The sequence below is a fragment of the Clarias gariepinus genome, chromosome 4, assembly GCF_024256425.1.
Source record: "Clarias gariepinus isolate MV-2021 ecotype Netherlands chromosome 4, CGAR_prim_01v2, whole genome shotgun sequence".
Lineage (NCBI taxonomy): Eukaryota > Metazoa > Chordata > Actinopteri > Siluriformes > Clariidae > Clarias > Clarias gariepinus.
In genome coordinates, this window is record NC_071103.1 from 17,793,091 (window position 1) to 17,814,253 (window position 21,163).

The following is a 21,163-nucleotide window of genomic DNA, read 5'->3' on the forward strand; positions in this document are numbered from 1 at the left end:
GCTCTATGCCGTGGGTGTGTATTGGGTGGATTTTTATATCCAGCGTGTTTCCTGCTCCCAGCATGCTTTGCACATTGACAAAGGGGGTTACTAGTGTATTCTCATGCAGATTCATACAAATTAGAGTAGCAAGACAAAGCCGTGACTCCCTGCACAGGAATGTTCACTTTATTTCGCCAAGCACTACATTATGTATTAGCAGTGTATAGGGGAATAAACCTAGATACTACAAGTAACTCGTGTAAGTTTAGTAAACATTCCTTTGATGTAGTTATTGTTCTAAAATGTGCTTTTGTGTACCGTGCATTTCCCGCCTGACTGGAGGTGAAGGTGTGAACCAGCCGTACAGGTCAGACTGTGTAACCCGACAGTGTTGTGTTCATCACTCGTGATCAGCTTGAATCAAGCTGCGGTGTGTGTATTAGTCAGAGTGAGGACGAGCTCTACGTGCTGCGTGTGATGAAACAGGGAAGGCAAATGGCGATCCCCTAACGCACACGTCATCACTGCGGAACCCCAAACCCCGCAGCTCCACAGCGCGCGCGCGCGCGCACACACACACACGCACACACACCCCCGATACCGGTCCGGTTAGGGAGTCGACTCGTGCCAAAAATCATTTGACTCCTTGAATTATTGAATTGTGTTGAATTATTAGTTATTATGAGTTTAGGGTTTTTGTTTTATAAAAATGTATCATATAATATCAAAATATATCATATAAAAAATTACCACACATTTTCAAACCACTTAAGAACCTACTTAAGTAAAATCTTCTATTCAGTTGTGAAGATTAATGATGATAATAATAATAATAATAATAATAATAATAATAATATAAAACATACCCTAATGTAATTCATTACTGCTATGAATAAGAGATAGACATACAACATAAGCCACAGCGTGCTACTGATAATAGATTATGCACTGATTCTGTACAGGCAATTCATAAAGCCCATGTGCCTGCGTTCTAACCACAAACCAATTATAAGGCCTTTGGCTTACCAAGATTTTAAGACACATAAATGGGTTGTTTATTGGGACTTTAAAGGTTAAAATGTGTTTCCCTGGAAGGATTGGCAAATTTATTATAATATAATATTTATATATTATGGCGACATGGTAACTTAGTGGTTAGCACTGTCGCCTTCCACCTCCAGGTTCAAAGGTTCAATTCTCGCCTCTGGGTCTGTGTGCATAGAGTTTGCATGTTCTTCCCGTGTTTGGTGGGTTTCCTCCGGGTTCTCTGGTTTCCTGCCACAGTCCAAAGGCATGCAGGTTAGGCTAATTGGCTGATCCAAATTGCCCATCGTGTGTGAATGGTCATAAAAATTAGAATACTGTTAAGGGTCACCATTGGCCTCCATGAGCACTAGTTGGACTGCAAAGGTTCCTGGTTGGCTGGATGATATTATACATTATATATTTCCTATTTGACCTACACTTTAAATGAAAAGTGTCTGGTTTGCCTCTTTAAACCTTTTATCCCGAAAAAAATCTGTTATTGTTTCCTTGAGTCTCTTTCTGTCCACTTCTGTATCAGCCATGTTTCATATGACTAAGTACACCTTTCGAAAATCCTTTTTTTTCATGATGAGTTTACTATTGTAAACAACAAATAAAAATTTATGTTAAACATTTAACCATTAAAACTATCCTAGTACAGGATGGCATCAAAAAGTTTTGAGACTAGTTTTGTAACACACCAACAGATGGCAGCACGAAGCTGCTCGCACGATCACAGGGTGCGTTGACCTTCATAAGTCAAGTCAAGTCAAGTCGAGTCGGCTTTTTTTTTTGTCATTTTAAACATATCCAGTATGCAGTGAAACAATACAACGTTTCTACTAAAAAAAGGTGCTACATAAAACATAAATTAACCACATAAACCAACAAAACTAAATTAAACTTAACTAAACTAACTAGCTAAGACACCTGATTTGCTGACTAGCTAGACAACAAATAAACACCATACATTAACAAAACTATCTGGACTATACAACAGACAAAAAAGCTAAACAAAACTTTAAAAAAAAAAAGGCAACAAAATGGCAACATAAAGTAACCATGCAAATGTCCAAACAAGAGCAACAACACAACACAATGCAATACTCCTTGATGAGTTGTGGTAGTGCAAATAAATTATCCATAAGATGGGAGAACAAAAACAGTAAATTTTTCTTGTGTAAGTAGCAGGAAAGAAAAACCTCTTGCTTAAATAAAAGCTAACAAATATTGTGTAAAAAAGCAGTTTCAGGCTGGTGTATCCGTGTGTTTGTCAGTTCAGTCCCATTGTACTGATGTGATTGTGTTTATCTGATTGAATGAGTCAGTGAGTGTGTGTGTGTGTGTTTGTTTGTGTGTGTTCATCAGTCTAGTGGCTTTTTATTGAGGAGTCGGATGGCTTGTGGAAAGAAGTTATTACACAGTCACATGTGAGGGCCCGAACACCAAGGAATTGGTCTCTGTGTGTCGTCCTGAAGTCAACAACCATCTCTTTTGTTTTATTAACATTCAGACAGAGGTTGTTGTCTTTACACCAGTCTGTAAGCCTCTGCCCTTCCTCTCTGTATGCTGACTTGTCGTACTTAAACGAGACCCACCACAGTCGTGTCATCTGCAAACTTGTTGATATGATTGGAGCTGTGTGTTGCTACACAGTTGTGACTCAGCAATGTGAACAACAGGGGACTGAGCACACAGCCCTGGGAGCCCCGTTCAGGTGTTAGGGAATAATGCTATTAAATGCTGAGCTAAAGTCTATGAACAGCATTTGAACATAGGTATCCCTGTTGTCTAAGGTGTGTGAGGGCCAGATAGAGTGTGGTGGTGATGGCGTCGTCTGTATTTCATCATGAACAGCAAGTTAGAACAAAGAGCAAATGTCACAGTGACATTTGACATGACTCAGCAAGTTTACAGCAATACTGCAATGAGTCGTTCAAGATGTTTTGAGTGGCACGTACGCTTCGTGAGTGGAATTACATCACTGCTGACGACAAGCTATCAGAAAGACCTGGTCATTGAAATCACTTGTGGTTGATTGTCAGAAAATAATCCACAACATTGCTGCCATTTTTTCTTTGTCATATGGCACAGTCCAGGCAATCCTCATGTGGGATTTTAACTTGCGCCATGTTGCTGCCAAGTTTATCCTTAGATTGCTGACCAAGGATCAGAAGGAACACTGTGTTGAAATCTGCCAAGAACTTTGTCAACGTACCGTAGATGACCTGTCTTTCATGTTGAGAATCATTACTGGTGACGAAACCTGAGTGTAGGGGTACGACCCTGAGACGGAGCAGCAGTCTTTACAGTGGAAGAGCCCATCATCTCCAGAACCGAAAAAGGCAAGGCAGGTGTGCAACTTGACTCATCTTTTTCTACATTTGCTGCATTGTGCTAGAGGCCAGACCGTCAATAGCGAATTCTACTGCCAGGTTTTAAAATGCCTGAAGGAGGACATACAGCAAAAAACAGAACTTGTAAACATAGCTAATCTCGAAACTTTTTGATACCACCTCGTACTATTACTTACATATTTATCATCAAATAATGTGCGCAATAATAACTGCTCACCTTCGGGAAAAAGTGAAATAAAATAAAAAATTAACAAGTGCAATAGTTTGAAATGGGACTCATGTTTAAAATATACCAAATACATTACAGTACTAGATAATGTTATATTGTGTATATAGTGTCTACTATTTATTTGATTTTTATCTTTATTTTTTTAATCACTGACTCAAATCCAATGCACTCATAGTGCTGGAATGTGTGTAAATGGCAAATAAAATCTCTTGAATCTTGAATCTAAAAGTATAATACTATACATTTACTGTAATTGTTTCATTTACTGACAGAATAATTTACTGATTATGAATCAGAATAGCGCACAGAAATACACACTCTTACGACTAAAAGAAAAACTTTTCCACCCTAGATGGCGCAGCACAGTCATCTCTCTCTCTCTCTCTCTGCACAATTAAAGTAGTATCACAGACATGACAATTGAGGAACACCACCCTAATTAGTACACTATACGAATTTGTTTTTTACAGCGTTAATGTTGTAACTCATCCCAGACATTAAGAGCAACACGTTTTGTTTTTTTTACAACACATTCCAGTGCATTTGCATTAACGTTAAAAGTCTAACGTCATCATTCCAACATAGTTGAGTCTCACGTTGGTCACGCCCACTCGCACGTTCGCGCTGAAGCTCAGCGTGACGCTGTGTCGCCATGGTTACAGTAGGAGGGAGAAAAATGACAACGCTTGTGAATCACATGCAGCAAGTTGGGTAACGCTGAGATGTGAGTATGAGAAAAGAAGTGTTTTAACTTGCTTACTACATCACATGACGCTGATATCGCACACTGTATCGGTGACTTTGCACTCTTTGTAGCGCGCTTTATGTAAAACCCGTTTGTGCTGCTGCTGCAGTGTGAGTCTGCCTCTGGGAGTTTGCTACGAGAGTTTCACGTTAGCTGCTGACTCTCACTGCTAATCGGTTTGGAGAAATCTTGAATCTAAATGTATAATTATACGAAAGTGGATTAAACACCGTGTGAGTGTAAATAGTGTTGGAGATGAACGCAGGGCAGACAGAGAGAGCAGCGTTTTTGTACTTGTAGTACTCTGTAGATTTGCGGTCGGTCTTTTTTTTCTTTTGCAAACAAAGCAGGCGGGGCAGCTAGCGCCAAGTCACCACCGCGGGGAAAGATAGCAGGCGGACTGGGAGTCCGGACTGCGGCTGCTTTAAATCCGTGCTACAGCAACACACATGCACGCAGGCACACACGTGGAATGGGCATTTTGTACTCCTGATTTGTAAATTCAAGATTCACTGTGTAAAAATCTGCAATATATCTCCTCAAATGTTCAAAGAAGAGACTGTCTTCCAGTGCCTGGTAAAACTGCACATCTGATCTAAAAGATCAGTAGATAGTTGTTGTTGTTTTTATTTATGAGCAGCACATTTGGATGTTGTAGTCTTTACACCCAAATTAAATGATCCATAGGGGTCCAAGCACAGAGCCAAAATTATTTATTTTTTTGAACATTTGCTAAATTCATAAACCAGTTTTATGCACAGATTCATCAGTATTTGTGCACAGCCGTGTACGCTGGTGATAGTAAAACCCTGAGAAACAAGAAGTCTGAATCCATTTATTCCTTTGACGCGTAATACACCTTATTTATCAATTGCTCAGTAACATTGTGTGTAAATGTTTGCATGAAAAGTTTCAGAAACGCAGATTTAGTTTTCATACTTGTGTGCGTATTTTGATCATCCACAAAGTGTGAAGTGTGTTCCCAACACAGGTTGTTTGCATATAATGACAACCACAAAACTCTATAAATTATAATTCATATAATTTGAATCTTAGTCAAATGTCCAGACAGCTGAGAGCTTCAAAAGAAATGTTCAGAGTAAAGCTTGAAAAACAAAGTGTAAGTTATTTTGACCTACCTCTTGATCTAATTTTGAATATAAAATATATTATTTAATAATAATAATTATTATAATAATAATCATCATGTCAGCTCAGGTGGTTGTTTACAGCTTATACCTATGCACAGACTGGCCTGTTCTTCAATTGTATGGCAGCATTATTTTTTCCAAGGTTAAGTATGAGTTCCGTCTTTAATGGGTTTTTGTTATTGTGCTTTGTGTTTATTTATTTATTTATTATGATTTAATGGCAATTAAATAGAATGACTGGTTTTCACACAAAAACAAAGTCTTGAATGGTATTCTTAGTCCTTGTGAACTATTTCAAGGACGTGTGTTTACTTAATGCTGTACAGTAAGTGGGATAAAAACAGGCTATTTTAACTTCATTTGTAGTTAAACAAGTTAAGGTTCCCATTAGTCAGCCTTCTTATGCTTAAATTTGCACACACTCAGGAAAACAGATAGGATACAAACAATTTCCAAATTTACTTTTTTTATTTATTGTACAAATGCTTTTGTGAACTATTCACACATGAATCCATTAATTTCCGGTTTGATACACGGTCTAGTGTATGCACGTTCATTGCAGCTTGTTAATATTTAAAAAAAAATTTAAAGCAGTATTTTGAGGAGTATGATTGTAGTGAATTGTCCATTATACTATTTTGTTTTAGGGCATTCAGTCGATTGTTTATTGCTTTTTTTTATCCTGCTATGTTTGCACACTTGTGCAGATATGGAAAAATGAAAGATATATGGAATAACTTGATTACTCGGGAGGGGGGGCATTTTTAAAAAATAAAATTTTAGTTTCTATATATTTGCATTTGAAGTGGTACAATGTTGCCATTTCTCCATAATCCTACAAGTCATGCACTCTAAACTATTCTTACGTTGCCAGATAACACAGCATCCATTTTATTTGTTACAGTTTGTTAAGGAAAAAGTAAGGAATCAGGATATTTGTGAAACCGTGATACTAACAGAATCCCAGTACAAATTGAATCACCACCTAAGTATCATGATAATACTGTATCGGGTGATCCTTGGTGTTCCCATTCCTACCAATTACCCTACTGATAAGAAGACCTCAATTTCCATTTACTGACATGCTGATAATGAAAAATGAGCTCCAGAATGTTAAACCAAAGTGACAAAGGAGAGCAAAAACCTTTTTTTTAAACATTTTTGATTAATACTAGTGTTTAGTTTTTAAAATTATTCATTTATGTATAAAAACAAGCCAATTCTTAATTTCTGCAGGCAGAAATATCTGGGAAAATACAACAGTATAGCATCCAAAGGATTAAATTTATACAGCTAAATTTTACATTTATTTGATCGTTTCTAAGCCGAGAACTATTCTTCTTACTATACAGGTATAATTTCGACAAGCGTTGGCTTTGGAGGAATCTACGACCCTAAAATATGTTTGTATCCTTTCCTACATAAACTGTGCCAATTTACCAAAGCATTTTTTTTTTCTTTTTAAGGTCATATAATGTCATCAATGTCACTGTCACCCTATAGCGGTAATAAGATCATGCCGGCATGTTCACCAGTCCAAAGGAAAAACCTGCCATACAGGTCCAGCCAATGTCATGACATACGCGTTAATCTGTTGACGACGATACTGTATTTAGCTCATGAGTGTTCCTTCTGTGGAACATCTGTCACCTTTGTTGTTATATTTACACTGGTTTCTGTTTTAAGGGCAACACCCCAACTGATTATCTCTCAGCTTCGAGCCGGGAAGGTGTGTGGTTTAATACTGCTGAGCAGGAAAGGACAGGTTTCCTCTTACCTGCCACTGGCGCTCTGTGCTTCCCAAGTGTTGGAATGTTGGAAAGCTTTACTCTTGGCACATGACGGCAAAGCATACCCCATGACGTTAGCTACCACCATGGGACAAGGGGTGGCTTCCTAAACTGATAGGCATAAAAGTTCACCTTTATTAGGAAAACATGAGCAGGGCTGCTGGAAAATTTGGATGTAAACAGAGGTAGAATGTGAATTGGAAGAGGTGTAGTATTGCAATTCCGGCACATAATATTAGCGTGGACGTTATTTCATTGCAGCCTGTTGCTGTGGATTTGTTTGAAAGCTACATGGACGTTGAGGTATGATGAGCTAGATAATTTATCTAATTCAAAAGCATTGGAAAAAAAACAGATGCTGATTGACTAAAACAAGAGGAGTCTTCTTTAGGCATTTGCTAAAAAATTCCTGCTTATCCTTCACTGCAGTTTGTACAACATATTACAGTCTAATTTGTAACTACCAGTTCCTTAAAAGTCCCTGATTTAATTTAATGATGCGTTTAGGATTATACACTCACTAGGCATTAGCGAATTAATTAAGACCCCTAATCAGTCAAATTTGTGGCAGCATTGAAATGCATACAATCATACAGAAACAGAGGCAAGCAGTTTCTGGTAATGTTTAACCATGAGAGTAGATCTCAGTGATTTTGGCTATGAAATGATTATTGGTGGCAGACCTTTGATTTCTTTGGATTTTTACATTTACGTGTATGGGCAGACTCATTTAAGATGACAGAAAGGTTAAAGTAACCCGGATGACCACAGCGAACAATTGTGGTGAGCAGAAAACTGTACAAGAAAAGAATGTACACCTTGTCAAGTCTTGAGGCACAAGACCACAGCAGATTCCACTTCTGTTAGCCAAGAACAGAAATATGAGGATGCAAAGATGGCAGAATCTCAAGGGAAGGTTTCTGACATCTTGTGGAATCCATAATAGAAAGAATTAAGGACAAAAGCAGGGCTTGCCCTATATCAATATATTGTCTCTAAATAAAATCTTCAGTGAGTGTATAATTGAACATTATTGAATATTGTAAGCAGTTCTGGCTCATGACAACAAAGCAGAGTTTTTCTGGAGGGTGTAAATGTGCTGCTGTGTACCACATAATAAAATGAGCTTCATACCAGAAGCAAGAGTTAGAACCTATAATTGTATCTGTCAGTCACATGCTAACTCATTTGACTTCACCTTGCCAGGCAGGTCATGTTTGTTTCCCATGTACAAAACAACTCATGCCTCACCACAATGTAGAGGAGGTGTGTACGGGAATATGTGTACTGGAAAACCGACTGCACCCAGTGCTTCCTCATGGGACATCAGTGCCTGGCTTCATTAATGCTCTTGTGGCTGATTGAACAAACAGCCAAATCTAGAGGAAAGTCCTCCAAGGAGGGTGAAGATTGATAGAAAAAAAAATTGAATTGGGATGGTCAACATGCATCTGAACGAGGTGGACAAGTGTCACAAGAGTGCACAAGCGCTGTACCTTATTCAGGAATTAACATTCCTGACACTTTTTTGTATGTCAACACCCCTACCTTAAGACATTTTCACTGCTCCCCTAAGCTGGCATTGAGAAACTTGGGCTAAATATACAGCTTTCTGTCTTTCACTGTTATAGGATTTGCTAAATGTTTCAAGGGTGTCGCTGGAGGTTAATTTGGCCTTTTTGAACAACTTTGTGCTCCACATATCCCGGCGCTTGGCTGAAAAGGCCAGGAAAACTGGCTCCATGTAAGTTAATGACTGAGGCATGCAACAACCTGTTTCCGTGATAAAGTCAAATCTGTTTAGAGGTGTGTTTATGTTTTCCTGTATTTTTTTTTTCTTTCTTGAGATTGAGTGGATTATTGTATTGTATGCTCCCTGGTGGTTTACCATTTCAAAGGAAAAAGCAGGCTTTTTATTGGGATTTTTTTAACTGTGTGGTAAACATTAAAATCATTCTACATTACAGTGCTCTTAAATTTTACATGCTTTATTATTTTATTGCAATAAAATCGATAATCTTAATGAGATTGTCTGTAGAATGATTTGCTGACAGTACTTTTGCAGTCTTTATATTTACTGCCCAGGATACACCAACTCCCTGTGTTCTGCCTCTTGCACCCCCTTGTTGGAAAGTGTAAAATTTTCTATGACAGCATACGAACTGCAGTATAAGTACATGCCCTATCCGCACACACACACAACCACTCACACATTCTCAAGCGGCAGGAAGCATATTGTTTTGACTGGGAGTGTATTAAGAGTTAGGCTAGTTGATCAGTTTTTCTGTATCTGCTGCATTCTGTATTGTCTGCTTTCCAAAGCTTCAGATGTTTTACAAGAATAAACACAAAAGCATCTTTTTTATGGATCGTATGCAGGGTAAGGCTACAATTAAGTATTTGAGCTTAATATAATATAGATTGTACTGTGTATACACAGGGGTGGACTTTCCCTCTGTGTCTTTCTTTCTTTCTGTTAGCATTATGTTATCAATTAATTGCCTTAGTTAAAAGTTTGTCTCCTACACTTAATGAAGACTAGACTAATCATAATCATATGTGAATGTCGTGATGAATCACTTATGTACTTGCAAGCTTACTTGGAGCTTGCAGTTTCTTTGCAGTTTACATGGCATGCCTTTTCACAGTGTTGTATGTTTTTTTATATGCATAAGAACTCTATTGTACCTCATACAACATGTGACAAAACATACAGAGCGTGAAGATCAATGAAAACCTCTAATGACAAGATAAATGCTTGATAACATAGAGAACATTTTATTTGAACAATTATTTTCAGTCATTTAAAAACTAATCTTATGTTAATTCGGGTAACTGAGGTTATGTTATTGCAACAGTAAAAGCCGCCCTTGCATTTAATTGCATTGGGTATATGCATCTGATGAAGTCTTAACCCACCACATTACAATGAAGAAATTAAGGATGCGCAATTCCACATACAAGTGAGTATTTATGCTTATTAGACAGCTAGGTTACAGAACTGGAAAATAGTTGTGTGTAGTTTCAACATGCCAGAGAGCGATAGAAAGAATGAGAGAAAGTGGAGTGATTATGGTGTCAACACGCTCCTCTGCGATCTCTCTGGCCAGCACACAGACACACAATGAAAGGAAATGCTTCCTGTGGGGATTCTGCCAAGTTCCGCCACCAGCGGGCTAGTCTTATTGTGGGAATTGCTTTCTCCAAGCATCATTTGCATTTATCTTAGAGCAGAACGCCAAGCTCTGTCCTAAAGATAAACACAGGGATTCACAGGGGCATTGAAAAACCCCAGAGCCCCAGTTCACATTAGATCTCTCACAAAATAAAGGGAGCTGCTGAAATATCTTATTAGGTGTGTGTTGGGTTTTTTTCCCTTGTTTTTTTCATATTGGGTCATATTGGGACAGGATAAGGACAACCATATAAGATTTCTCCAAAGAAAATATGATTTTGGATTAATATTAATAAAATGCCTACAGTTTTTTTCTTTCATGCCTTCCTTTATGTCCGGACAGTTTATGAATCAGTTTAAAGTCAAAACAAATCACGTTAATTGTGCGGCAAATGCAGGGTCCGAAAAGGACACACTGGGGGACGCCTGAAAAAGGCTGTTTATTTTTATGCAGCTAGTGTGTCCAGATGCACGTACACCTCTTTCGTGGATGACTCTGGGATGCATCTCATTCTTCGTTTGCTACCGGGGAGTATGATGTCATAGTCATGAATATAGTAGTCCTCATATACAGGTGACCAGTAGCATGACGATGTTGATAATTTTAAACTAAAATATTAGGTCTTATCAGTGATAAAAAATAAAGTAGGTTAGTTATGTGAATTCTAGGCTTACAGATCAGTATTTTATTCTGGCAAATGAAGTGTTGATTGTTGCTTTAATATACTTTATTCTTTTATTTTATAGCCAAAAACATTACATATTATTCTGCTTACCATACTAATCCGTTTGCTCGGATGGGATAAGAAATAGTTTCTAATTAAATATGGACATTCAATCTCAATATTGTGTATATTAGGATGCTTTGATTTGAATAATTAATTGTTGATAAGAGTTCTTTCTATTTAAGGAAATCCACTATCCACTATATCTGTAGCAGTTTCATTCCTTCCTGTGGTTTTGTGCTATCTGAAGTACTTGTGGGTTTACACTCTCTTTATAAGTGGTTATTTCTACAGCTTGATTTACAAATTTCTTTGACTGGCAAATTAATGGGCACTACAGTGGTGCAACAGGTAGCGTCGCTGCCTCAAAGCCTCAAGCTTAGTCTCTTGTTCAAAGTTTCATGCTGTGTTTGTGTGGATTCCCTTCTGGTTCTCTAGTTTCCTCCAACAGTTCAGGAACATGCAGATTAGTAGACTGGCTAAGCTCAAATACTCCTAGGTGTTATTGTGTGTATGGTATGGACTAGTGATACATCCAGGTCGACGTCATCACAAGTAAGCTTTGTAAGGATATTTTTTGTGTTTATTTGTGTCCTTGCCTTTTTACACAATTAATAACTGTGATAATCAAACATACACCATAGTCTTCTTCAACTGAATTACAACTATTATGTCGATATTGTTTTCACTTTTGATCAAGCTGTTAAAGGATTTTGCTCAAGCTTTTGATGTGTTTTAGTGCTTTGTACGAGGTAATTTGCAAGGTAACATGTTCGTTGTGTCCCGAACAAAACCATGGACGCCTCCATAAAAGAATATCTTTTGTTTCCTTTGTCAGCGAATATGAAGCTCATAAAAAAGCTACTGCACTTTCACAGTTCCAGAGCCAAAGCCAGTAGCTGTTCTACTGTAGCCACTTTTAAACAGCCATGTAACATTTTAGACTGAAATTGCAACACAGCAATAACAGCTGGAAACAGCGTGTAGCATTAGCCACAGAATGGCCAACTAACGTTATGATTGTAATGTTGATGATGGCGTTGAAGAAAACTGTAATTAGTAGTAAATTTGGTCAAGTATAAAATGTTTTTGTATAAATGTGATCTACTGTAAAACCAACCCTGTGATCAACACTGAAAGTAGAGAAGGAGGACTGCACAGTGTGCAATCAATAATGTTGATATTTTGAGCAAGAATTACAACATGCAACTTTGCATTCAAACACAGCACTAGTGACAACAGAAGACTTTCAGCTTATTTTATGACTGCCTGAAGGCCAAGTTACATCATGGTAACACTTCAAATGAGCTACGTACCATACCATCTAAATTCAAGCTCAGCTGGGAGATTTTGTTTAGAACATCACATATCTCTTCTGACTTGCATATGGAAGTCCCTTTACTTCCTCACTGGCTCAAAATGAAACATGCAAATCAGACTCTGCTTCTTTCCTATCTGCCTCATGTTGTTTTACAAGGCAAAATTTTTTAGACCTGTCGTAGTTGCCCTTTTTGCTCTGGTGAACTGACTGTTTGTGACATTCACCTTTACAGTGAGCTCATCTGTAAAATCGCATGGTTCTCAGGACTGTAGACTGAGTTCCTGTTTAGATTAATTACTGCAAAATAACAAAAATTGTTAATTGAGTGATGATGATCAGCATGGGTGTGGTAAAACATCTTTGTGCCTTTTATGGCAACCTATTGTATAGTCGTGTCCACAAGTATTTCGACTGTGACATAATTTACATAGTTTTACCTCTGTACAACACTACAGATGATTTAAAATAAAGCCATCAAGATATAAGAATAATTGGAATATTTTGATATATAAAATAATTGGTAACTTTTGATTTTAGTTTAATGCCTTTAGGAAAAAATGGGAATTGCAGCCATTAAAAAAAGTCCCTTCATTTCCACAGGCTTAAAAGTTACTGAACGACTAACAAATTACACAATTGCTTGCTTGAAACACTTTTCCGGGCCTTTACTTCAGTCACCTTTGGTGTATTTGAGGGTCTTTTTTTCCTTCACTTTTGTCCTGAGTAAGCGAAAGCAAGCTCCATTGGGTTGAGGTCAGTTGATGTCAATTTCTTTGCCTTGAGAAGATCTTTGAGATGCTTTTGTAGTTTATTTTATGGGCATAATCTTTCTGCACTTTGTAGACCCAACCTATTCGAGGAGGAAATACAGCTTTAAAGTTAATTCCACTAATTTTATCAGAAGTCACATAATCGGGCCTCCGAGTTGCCCTATCGTCCGGAGATCGCGAGTTCGCATTATCCCCAGGTAATGCTGTAACCTCTCGCAGCCGGAGATCTAGACAGAGCTGATTGGCGGAGCTCTAGAGAGAGCTGATTGGCCGAGCTCTTTCAGAGGGGAGCGATGAGAGGTACTTGGTGCTCCCATATTACGGCTCTCATCCAATCAGGGGTGGCTGTGAGCTCACTCAAGCGGAAGGAGCGGATAGCACTGTCCCCCAAGTGTGTTACGCCGTCCCAACGGTGCTTGAGCGAGCAGTTCGAAAAGATGCGGTTGGCTGGTGTCACATGGTTCGAAGAAAACACGCAATAGTCTTCAGTTCTCCCAACTGAGTGGTAGTAGTAGCCTTAATGTGGGAGCCCCCTAGTGAAGGGAAGGAATTGGACGCAACTAAATTAGGGAGAAAATGGGGGGAAAAATTCCCTCCAAAAAAGAAGAAATCACATAATAAGTAAACACTAATGACCCAGTTCCAAAACACCCATGCATTACCACTGCCCTACCCTGTTTGTATTATGAGCCCATCTTTTAATTCTTTACACTCTTCCCTTCCCATTTCTCTGGTACAAGTTAATCTTGGCTTCATCTGTCCAAATAATCTTTAAAAAAAAAAAAAAAAAATTCTAATCAAAGTCTGATCTGGCCATTCTGTTCTTGAGTGTCACCAGTGGATTGGGTCATAGAATCATAAAGGAATCTCTTGATTGTAGATTGGGACATTAATACGCCTACCTCTGCAGGGGTGTTCTTGACTTACCTACAGTAGATGTTGTGAAAGGGTTTTTCCAAGGAAAAAGTTATTTACCAAGGAAAGAGTTCCGTGAAGCAGTTTTGGCTGCTAAAATGGCTCTTGAAATGTGAGTCAGCAAGTGCCCAACTTTTTATTATTATTTTTTTTATTGATGGAAGACTGACTCCTTACTGGGGTCAGGCTGTATAAGCAAATTGATGTCTAGGTTAATCAAAACTGATACGTTTTTATTAATAAATGAATAGACACCTTAGAACTCCTCTGGATCTAAAGCACATTTTAATGACCTGTTCTGCTTTTAATGTCATTGAAATTATTACTCAGTGAGATGATTTAAGAGACTTTTGCCAAGGTATTACAAGAAATAGCTGTAAAACTTTTATCCCAAGTTAAGTGTAAAATATTGAACATTTAAATTTAAAATTCTAATGAATTGTTTTTATTTATTTGATTGCTTTTTTATTTTTGCATGGATCTCTATCCATGTATTAGTTGTTATTATTTATTCATTTATAATTAATGACCTTGTTTCTGCCATGAATATAGCACCCGATGCTGAACATGCTGTTAAAAATTAAACACCTAAGCTAATCTAACAGGACTGACCGGGTGATCTCACTGTTTCCACATGGATTACATTAATCATACTTCCATTCTTTGTGCTCCATCAGATACAGCAGGTCAAGAGAGATAAGGATAACCCTGGGTAGTTCTGGTCTCTTTCAGCATGGCAAGCAAGCAGTTGGAAAGACAATTAAGTATTTATTCACGAAAATAATTAAATTAGTTTGTTGGTATTCTACATGAGCTTGCCAACACTTGACAGATAAGAAGCGTGAAGTCATTCAACACCAGTTTTGGTGTTTGCAAAATGTATTTAAATCTCCACTAAATCAACCCAGGGGTTCCCATCAGTGGTGAGCTTTAAATTGTTCATAGTATTTTTTCTGTGTGTGGGTTTGCCTTTTAAGTCATCATGATCTCACTGTTTCTGCTCTAGAATTATTATTTTATGCAACCATATGCTTGTGGAATATGCATATTTTATTTAAGTTATCCTCGTCTGACGCATTCATAATTACATTTTTTATTTTTTTTTTACTTCCATCAGTAATCACTTAGAAGATTCATTCATGTCATGGGGTGTCTGAAGCCTACACAAGTGATGCAGGGCACAAGGTCGAGGACCCCCTGGATGACGGAGTACACATGCACGTGCTTGCGCATTTTATCCACTCGGTGCAGTATTTGGACTGTGGGAGAAACCAGAGTATCTATAGGAAACTCACAAAGCAAAGGGAGAACATCCGAACTCCATGTACACAGACTGGAGGTGAAATTCAAAACCCTAAATTCTGGAGGTGCGACGTGACAGAACTGATTGCTGAGCTTCCATGCCCCACACATGAAACATGAACATTTCAATGGCATATGCTTGAAGGAGTTTTTATATTAGTACAACTCTTATTTAAATTTACACCTTTGCAAGTTAATTGAAATGCCTCCAAGCATAGAGTGTCCTTTCCGGACTGAGAACATACTTTTCGGGGACGAAATCTCTGCGGGAACTTTGTAAGAATCCATTTTCAAATGCCAAACCATACTGAGTTACACTGACATAGACTACATCTACATTTTCACACAGGCAATTATTTAATCTTGTCATGAAAATGGCAGTCATCCAGGGCAGCTTCTACATCTTAAAGGATGCTCATATTTCAAAACAAGTCGTCCCCATGTTCCCTTGGTTATCTAAAACATGGCTTTCTTCATTTCAGCCCTGGCTAAATTTATTAGAAGGCAGCTGGTGGGGTTAAATTTAGGACACAGGTGGCCATGAAAGCCGTAGTGGCCTGTAGATCAGCTCCACAATCGAGTAGCCTGGAGAAATGTGAAAGAACAATGCAGACCCAGGCCTCAGCTCTCATCCTGTCAGACACAGGTTCACACCTGCAGGCCTGATTAACAGTCCAGCAGCTCACGCTCTTTTTTCTTTGAGTGTCTTTAAGTAGTCATTAGTTGTTTTTTTTTTGTTTTTTTCTTTAGTGTGTGCCTTAGAACATTGAACTGTATTCTAATACTGAGTGGAATTAATTGTGTGGTTTTGGTATTTTGAAAGAGCTGGCATGCATTTATGTTCTATTTATTAGGTGATTTGATGGCATTTGCTGCCCATGATATTAAAAGGGCAGGTGTGCACACTTGAATAGGTGTCATGTGATTCAAGTTATGAGGAAAGTCTTTTAATACTAAATAAGTCCTGCTTTATAGGTGTTGATTGTGTGAACTGTCTGTGCTTAAAAATGTCACCTATTGACCTGAGTATCATTTTTATACTTGACCGCTTGTTGACACAGCCTATATTTTATACACTGTAAGTCCTTGGAACATGTTGCATTTTTTTTCTAAGCATGCCAGGCTGTGGAAATATCTGCTCAGGTTCCTGCTTAAGACCTTTTCCCTTCTCTTGTCCTCCTGTCTGGTAGCTCCTGTCTTAAAGCCTTTTTACCCTGTTTCTCCCACAGCTTCTGTAGGTTTGCTTTTAACACTGGGCTACCCATGCTGCGTATATTAATTGATGTATTAATTGATATATTTATATTTATTTAATGTCTGATATTATATATATATATATATATATATATATATATATATATATTTATATTTATTTAATGTCTGATATTATATATATATATATATATATATTCAACTTTTTGGGTGCGTTTTTAACAGTACAGGTGTGCTTGGATTATATTCTGTCTTCTGTCTCCAGATAACAGCACATGGCAGTCATATAAGTGAAAAGTTTTGTCATGTGTCTCATTTAGAGTTGGTTCACACTTGCAAAACACCAAATTTTGTTTCTTTTCTGAGGCAGATGGTTGATCTAAGACCAGAAATTAGCACTAGTGCCAAAACTAAATTTCTCTGTATTATTTGTTTATAACCCTAGCTTTGAATGTGCCAAGTATGATTTGTTACTAACTCTTTGATGGCTTTTGTGGACCCCCTTGACCTTCATAGTGCCACTGGCATGCAAGCTTCCACTTAAATTTGTTGCTTGAACTCCGTCCATGGCTTCTGGGAAAAACGTTGCAGGTACCCTTGTGTATAAATTTGTTTACAGCAAGGAGAGCTTCACAGCAGGATCAGGTTAACGATGTGAAATGATTCACAAAGAAGGTTTTCATGATTTGCAGGTGTGTCCTATGGGTCCTCTGTACCAACTGCTTGTTCCTTTTCTCCTCCGCTTTTGTGAATGGAAGCTGTAGCTTGTGATCAAGAAATGCACGGACATGTTTGGATACTTTCAAGGAAAACGGAGAATGACTTCTAAATATTAGTCATTTAGAGCATTTAGTGTACAACTGAGGAAAGTAATGGGGCAGTGCTGTCACACAGAATCAGTCCTTCTGCTTACTAGCAGGCTGTCCCATGTCCAGCATTCTTGTGAAACTCGGAACAGTGGGAATAGGCATAACTAGGGTTAGGGTTACAAAAGTTGTTTTGATTTTTAGTGGAGGTGTTTGTTGAAATAAGAGAAATGGTACCTGATTACTATATTACTTTTGTCATATTTCTGTCCTTTAGTAGAAACTATACTTCTGTTTATTGCATAATTTTGATTTATGATTAATTTTTTTAGGCAGCTGAGGAAAGACCCAGTTTCTGCTTGTCTGAACTTGAGCATGCTTAATGCCCTAATGGACAGACTGTGTATTCCTTTTGTCTAAATATATAGAGCCGGGGTTCTCACAGTGGGTTTGATGGTTCCCCAGGGGTCTGTGAAGGATAGCCTAGGGGGTCTGTGATTTTTCTAACTTTATTACACTGGTGGGTTCTGTGCCTAAAAAGTTCAGGAATGAAACTCACTCTGGTTAGTTTGCGTCAAAAAAAAAGCATCAGTACTGAAGGAAGTCTTACTGTTAAAAAGGGGTGCTTGTCTTCAGATTTTTGGATGACCAGATACAGAGAGAGTGTGTGTGAGCAAGATAAGGGCGGAGAGAACGCGCGTGTTTGTGAAAACGCAAGTTTTGTTTGTGGAACGTGTGATTTAACACCTGTCGCTAAATTAGTGCTGATCAGTTTTCCGTTTGCACAGGAGGCCAGGAGAAAGAGTGAAAGGGGAGTGAGAGGAGTGGAGGCGAGGAAGTCCTGACACTCAGACTAAGAGCATTAGAGTGCATTTGGTTGTGACATTCGCAGCGCGCGCTGTCAGCGTCATTTACGCGACTAGGGCAGCTCGGACCGGTTCAGGGCAGAAGCGCGCGTGCGTGCGTGCGTCCGTCCGTCCGTCCTCGCACTCTGCTGCTGACAAGGAGGTGAACGCGCTACTGTGTAGGGGAAACACGAGCTGTTTAGTTTATTTTTTTTCCTACGTGATATTTCGGTGTACTGCTTCGCTTTGACGCGGTAATTCCTTATAAAGTGTTGGCGACACTCGAGCCGGGACTCGTTTGGAGCGGTTTCTGTTTCGAGACGCGACTACAGGTGAACAACTTCTGTCCACATTTCACCCTGCTCTTCGAAACATCTAGAACGTGAGAGTTTGGTGTCTTTTATTTGTACAGCAGCAAGTAATATCAGTGCTACTTTATGGCGAATGTTAGAATTGTCTCTACAAATCAGGCCAAGTGGGTTTTATCATCGTCATCATCATCATATTACTCATTGTATCAGGAACATTTCGTTCCATATTGTATATCTGGGACAAAATGTTTTGTCAGGACTGAGGTGTAACACGTAATGCAGGACAGTAACAGAAAGTACAGATGTTCACCAGTGTGGGACAAGTGCAGAAATCTATAATAAACACCAGAACTAAACAGGACCATGCATGCTAACCATACAACAGAACAGATTTGGATGGAAGAAGCCACTGTGAACTACTGGCTGTAAACTGTTAAGACTTCATTTTACCGTGGGAATATTTTTTGGGGACCATTATATGGAGGAAATAAAATGCCTTTGAAAACTTGGGTGACCTTGGTGGTGGTGTTGAATCAAGGAAACATCAATGTAAATGCTATGCTTTTGTCGTGGTTGCTGGACTACATGTTGTACACTTTGATAAGCTTTTTTTTTTGGGGGGGGGGCGGTCTGTATGTGTGTGTGTGTTCAGTGTGGCACAGCAGTCTGGATCCATGGGCAAGTTTACTTTCCTGACTTTTATTTATTTATTCTTTTTTTTTTTTTCAGACCAACAGAACAATAGAAGATTGAACAGAACCAGACTGAACGTCACTCATTTGAAGTCTGTAGTCTATCTGAATTGGCCCAGAACAATCATTGCACTGAAGGAAGAAATCATCTCTTCATGTAACGTCATTGGTTCTGATGCATTAAGAAATATTCAACTTTCTTGTATTCAGTGTATACCCAACTGTCACAAAATCAGAGGTCGTCAATATTACCGTTTGCTCTAATTTATGATTTTAAATACGTTTTTGCGTAAAGAGGCAGACTTTTGGGCCACCCTTTATATGCAGAATTGTATTACAATATTCTATATTGAATAAATCTATATGCCTGACAAAATGTCTTCTCTCTTTTTTCCCCCTTCAGTTCTTTTCCTCATCCCCTTGAATGTTGATGGAGTTCTTGCAGGGCAGCGGTGACTACTGCCACGCCCAACATTGTAACGCTTGAACCCAGGTGACGCTGCCTCGTCTCTGCCTGCTGAACAGAAACACCTTCACTTCACAACCCTGCTTGCTCTGGCTCTATTCTGACTCCTGATCTTACCAGACACCAGATGGGTTAAGGAGAGCAGCTACTCAGGGCTTTTGGACAGTGCTCCACCCTGCTCCGGCCCATGTCTGATGCTAATAGCGTTTCAAAGAAACAGGCCACTGTTTTTATTCATACTGAGAGATAGCAGGAGCTTCCTGAGGTGTTCCTGAGAGTAGCACTGTCAAGCAGACAGGTTGCGAAAGGCTGCTAGTGGGTGTTTTACCCACAGGACGCTGGCTCAGCCCACATTGTGGCTGGCCCACGGATATGGCCAGGATGAACCGACCGGCTCCCGTTGAAGTCTCCTACAAAAAAATGCGCTTTCTGATCACACACAACCCAACCAATGCCACCCTGAGCTCCTTCATAGAGGTGAGAGATGGTTAAATATATAGCTGAGCAATATTAAGAAAAAAAACAAAAAACTGTCAACCATTTCCATAATCTACATTGTATATTATGGTATGTATAGGCTTTCCACCAATCCACAAATACAGTCTGAGCAGAATAGTGTGTTCATGTGACAGAATGTTCCTATTTGACCACTGACCAGGTGGACCAGCTATGTCTCTAGCCTTCAGGATTCACCACTGAAGGCAGTATTGAAGTTATTATCCCCAGCCTTACTATAATTTTAATAGTGATCTGATTGAAATAATTGTGATTGGTAGTGAACTTAACTTCATAGCAGGCCGACAGATTACTTCCATGTACAAGACACTTAAGGGAAAGTGATAATTTGCATTCTACTGTATTACCTTTGAGAGGATTAAAAATATGTGGTCTGTCCGGAAAGTTTCTAGCCACATGACGACTGGATTACATGTAATAAACTCCTAATTACGCTTCTAGTTCTCGCGCTGTCAGTTGCCCAACTTCTCAACAGATTCTCGACCATCTTTGAAGCGTCTGTGGCACATTTTATTTCCGCTGCACTTGTTGCATTTGTGTTTTTGTTCTGCTGGTGCAAGGTAATTGTGTCTTAATTTTGTAGGATCTGAAGAAATATTGTGCAACTACAGTGGTGCTAATGTGTAAAGTAACATATGACATCGTCCCCGAAAACCTGAATCATCCAGATCATAACACAAAATTGGATTTAAAATTATTGCTCTACTCTCTGTCATTTTAAATGCCACGGCTACACAGTACACATGCTCACCCAACGGCATCTAACTTCCCTCTGACTAGTACAGTGAAGTCGTCATTGTTCATACATGCGCACTCCAATTCACTCT

At 38.8% G+C, this 21,163-nt stretch overlaps 1 protein-coding gene across 7 annotated transcripts in view; it reads left to right on the forward strand.

Moving 5' to 3' along the window:
• The first annotated feature begins 4,235 nt into the window (after positions 1-4,235).
• Positions 4,236-21,163, forward strand: part of ptp4a3b (protein tyrosine phosphatase 4A3b) — a 30,038-nt gene continuing 13,110 nt past the window's right edge. Inside the window, exons 1-3 of one of the 7 annotated variants that reach the window (XM_053495234.1) lie at positions 4,248-4,318; positions 19,392-19,511; positions 19,758-20,297. In XM_053495234.1, coding sequence (XP_053351209.1) covers positions 20,193-20,297 — 105 coding nt within the window. In that variant the 5' untranslated portion in view covers positions 4,248-4,318; positions 19,392-19,511; positions 19,758-20,192. The other 6 variants (XM_053495235.1, XM_053495233.1, XM_053495232.1 and 3 more) reach the window with 6 other exon arrangements.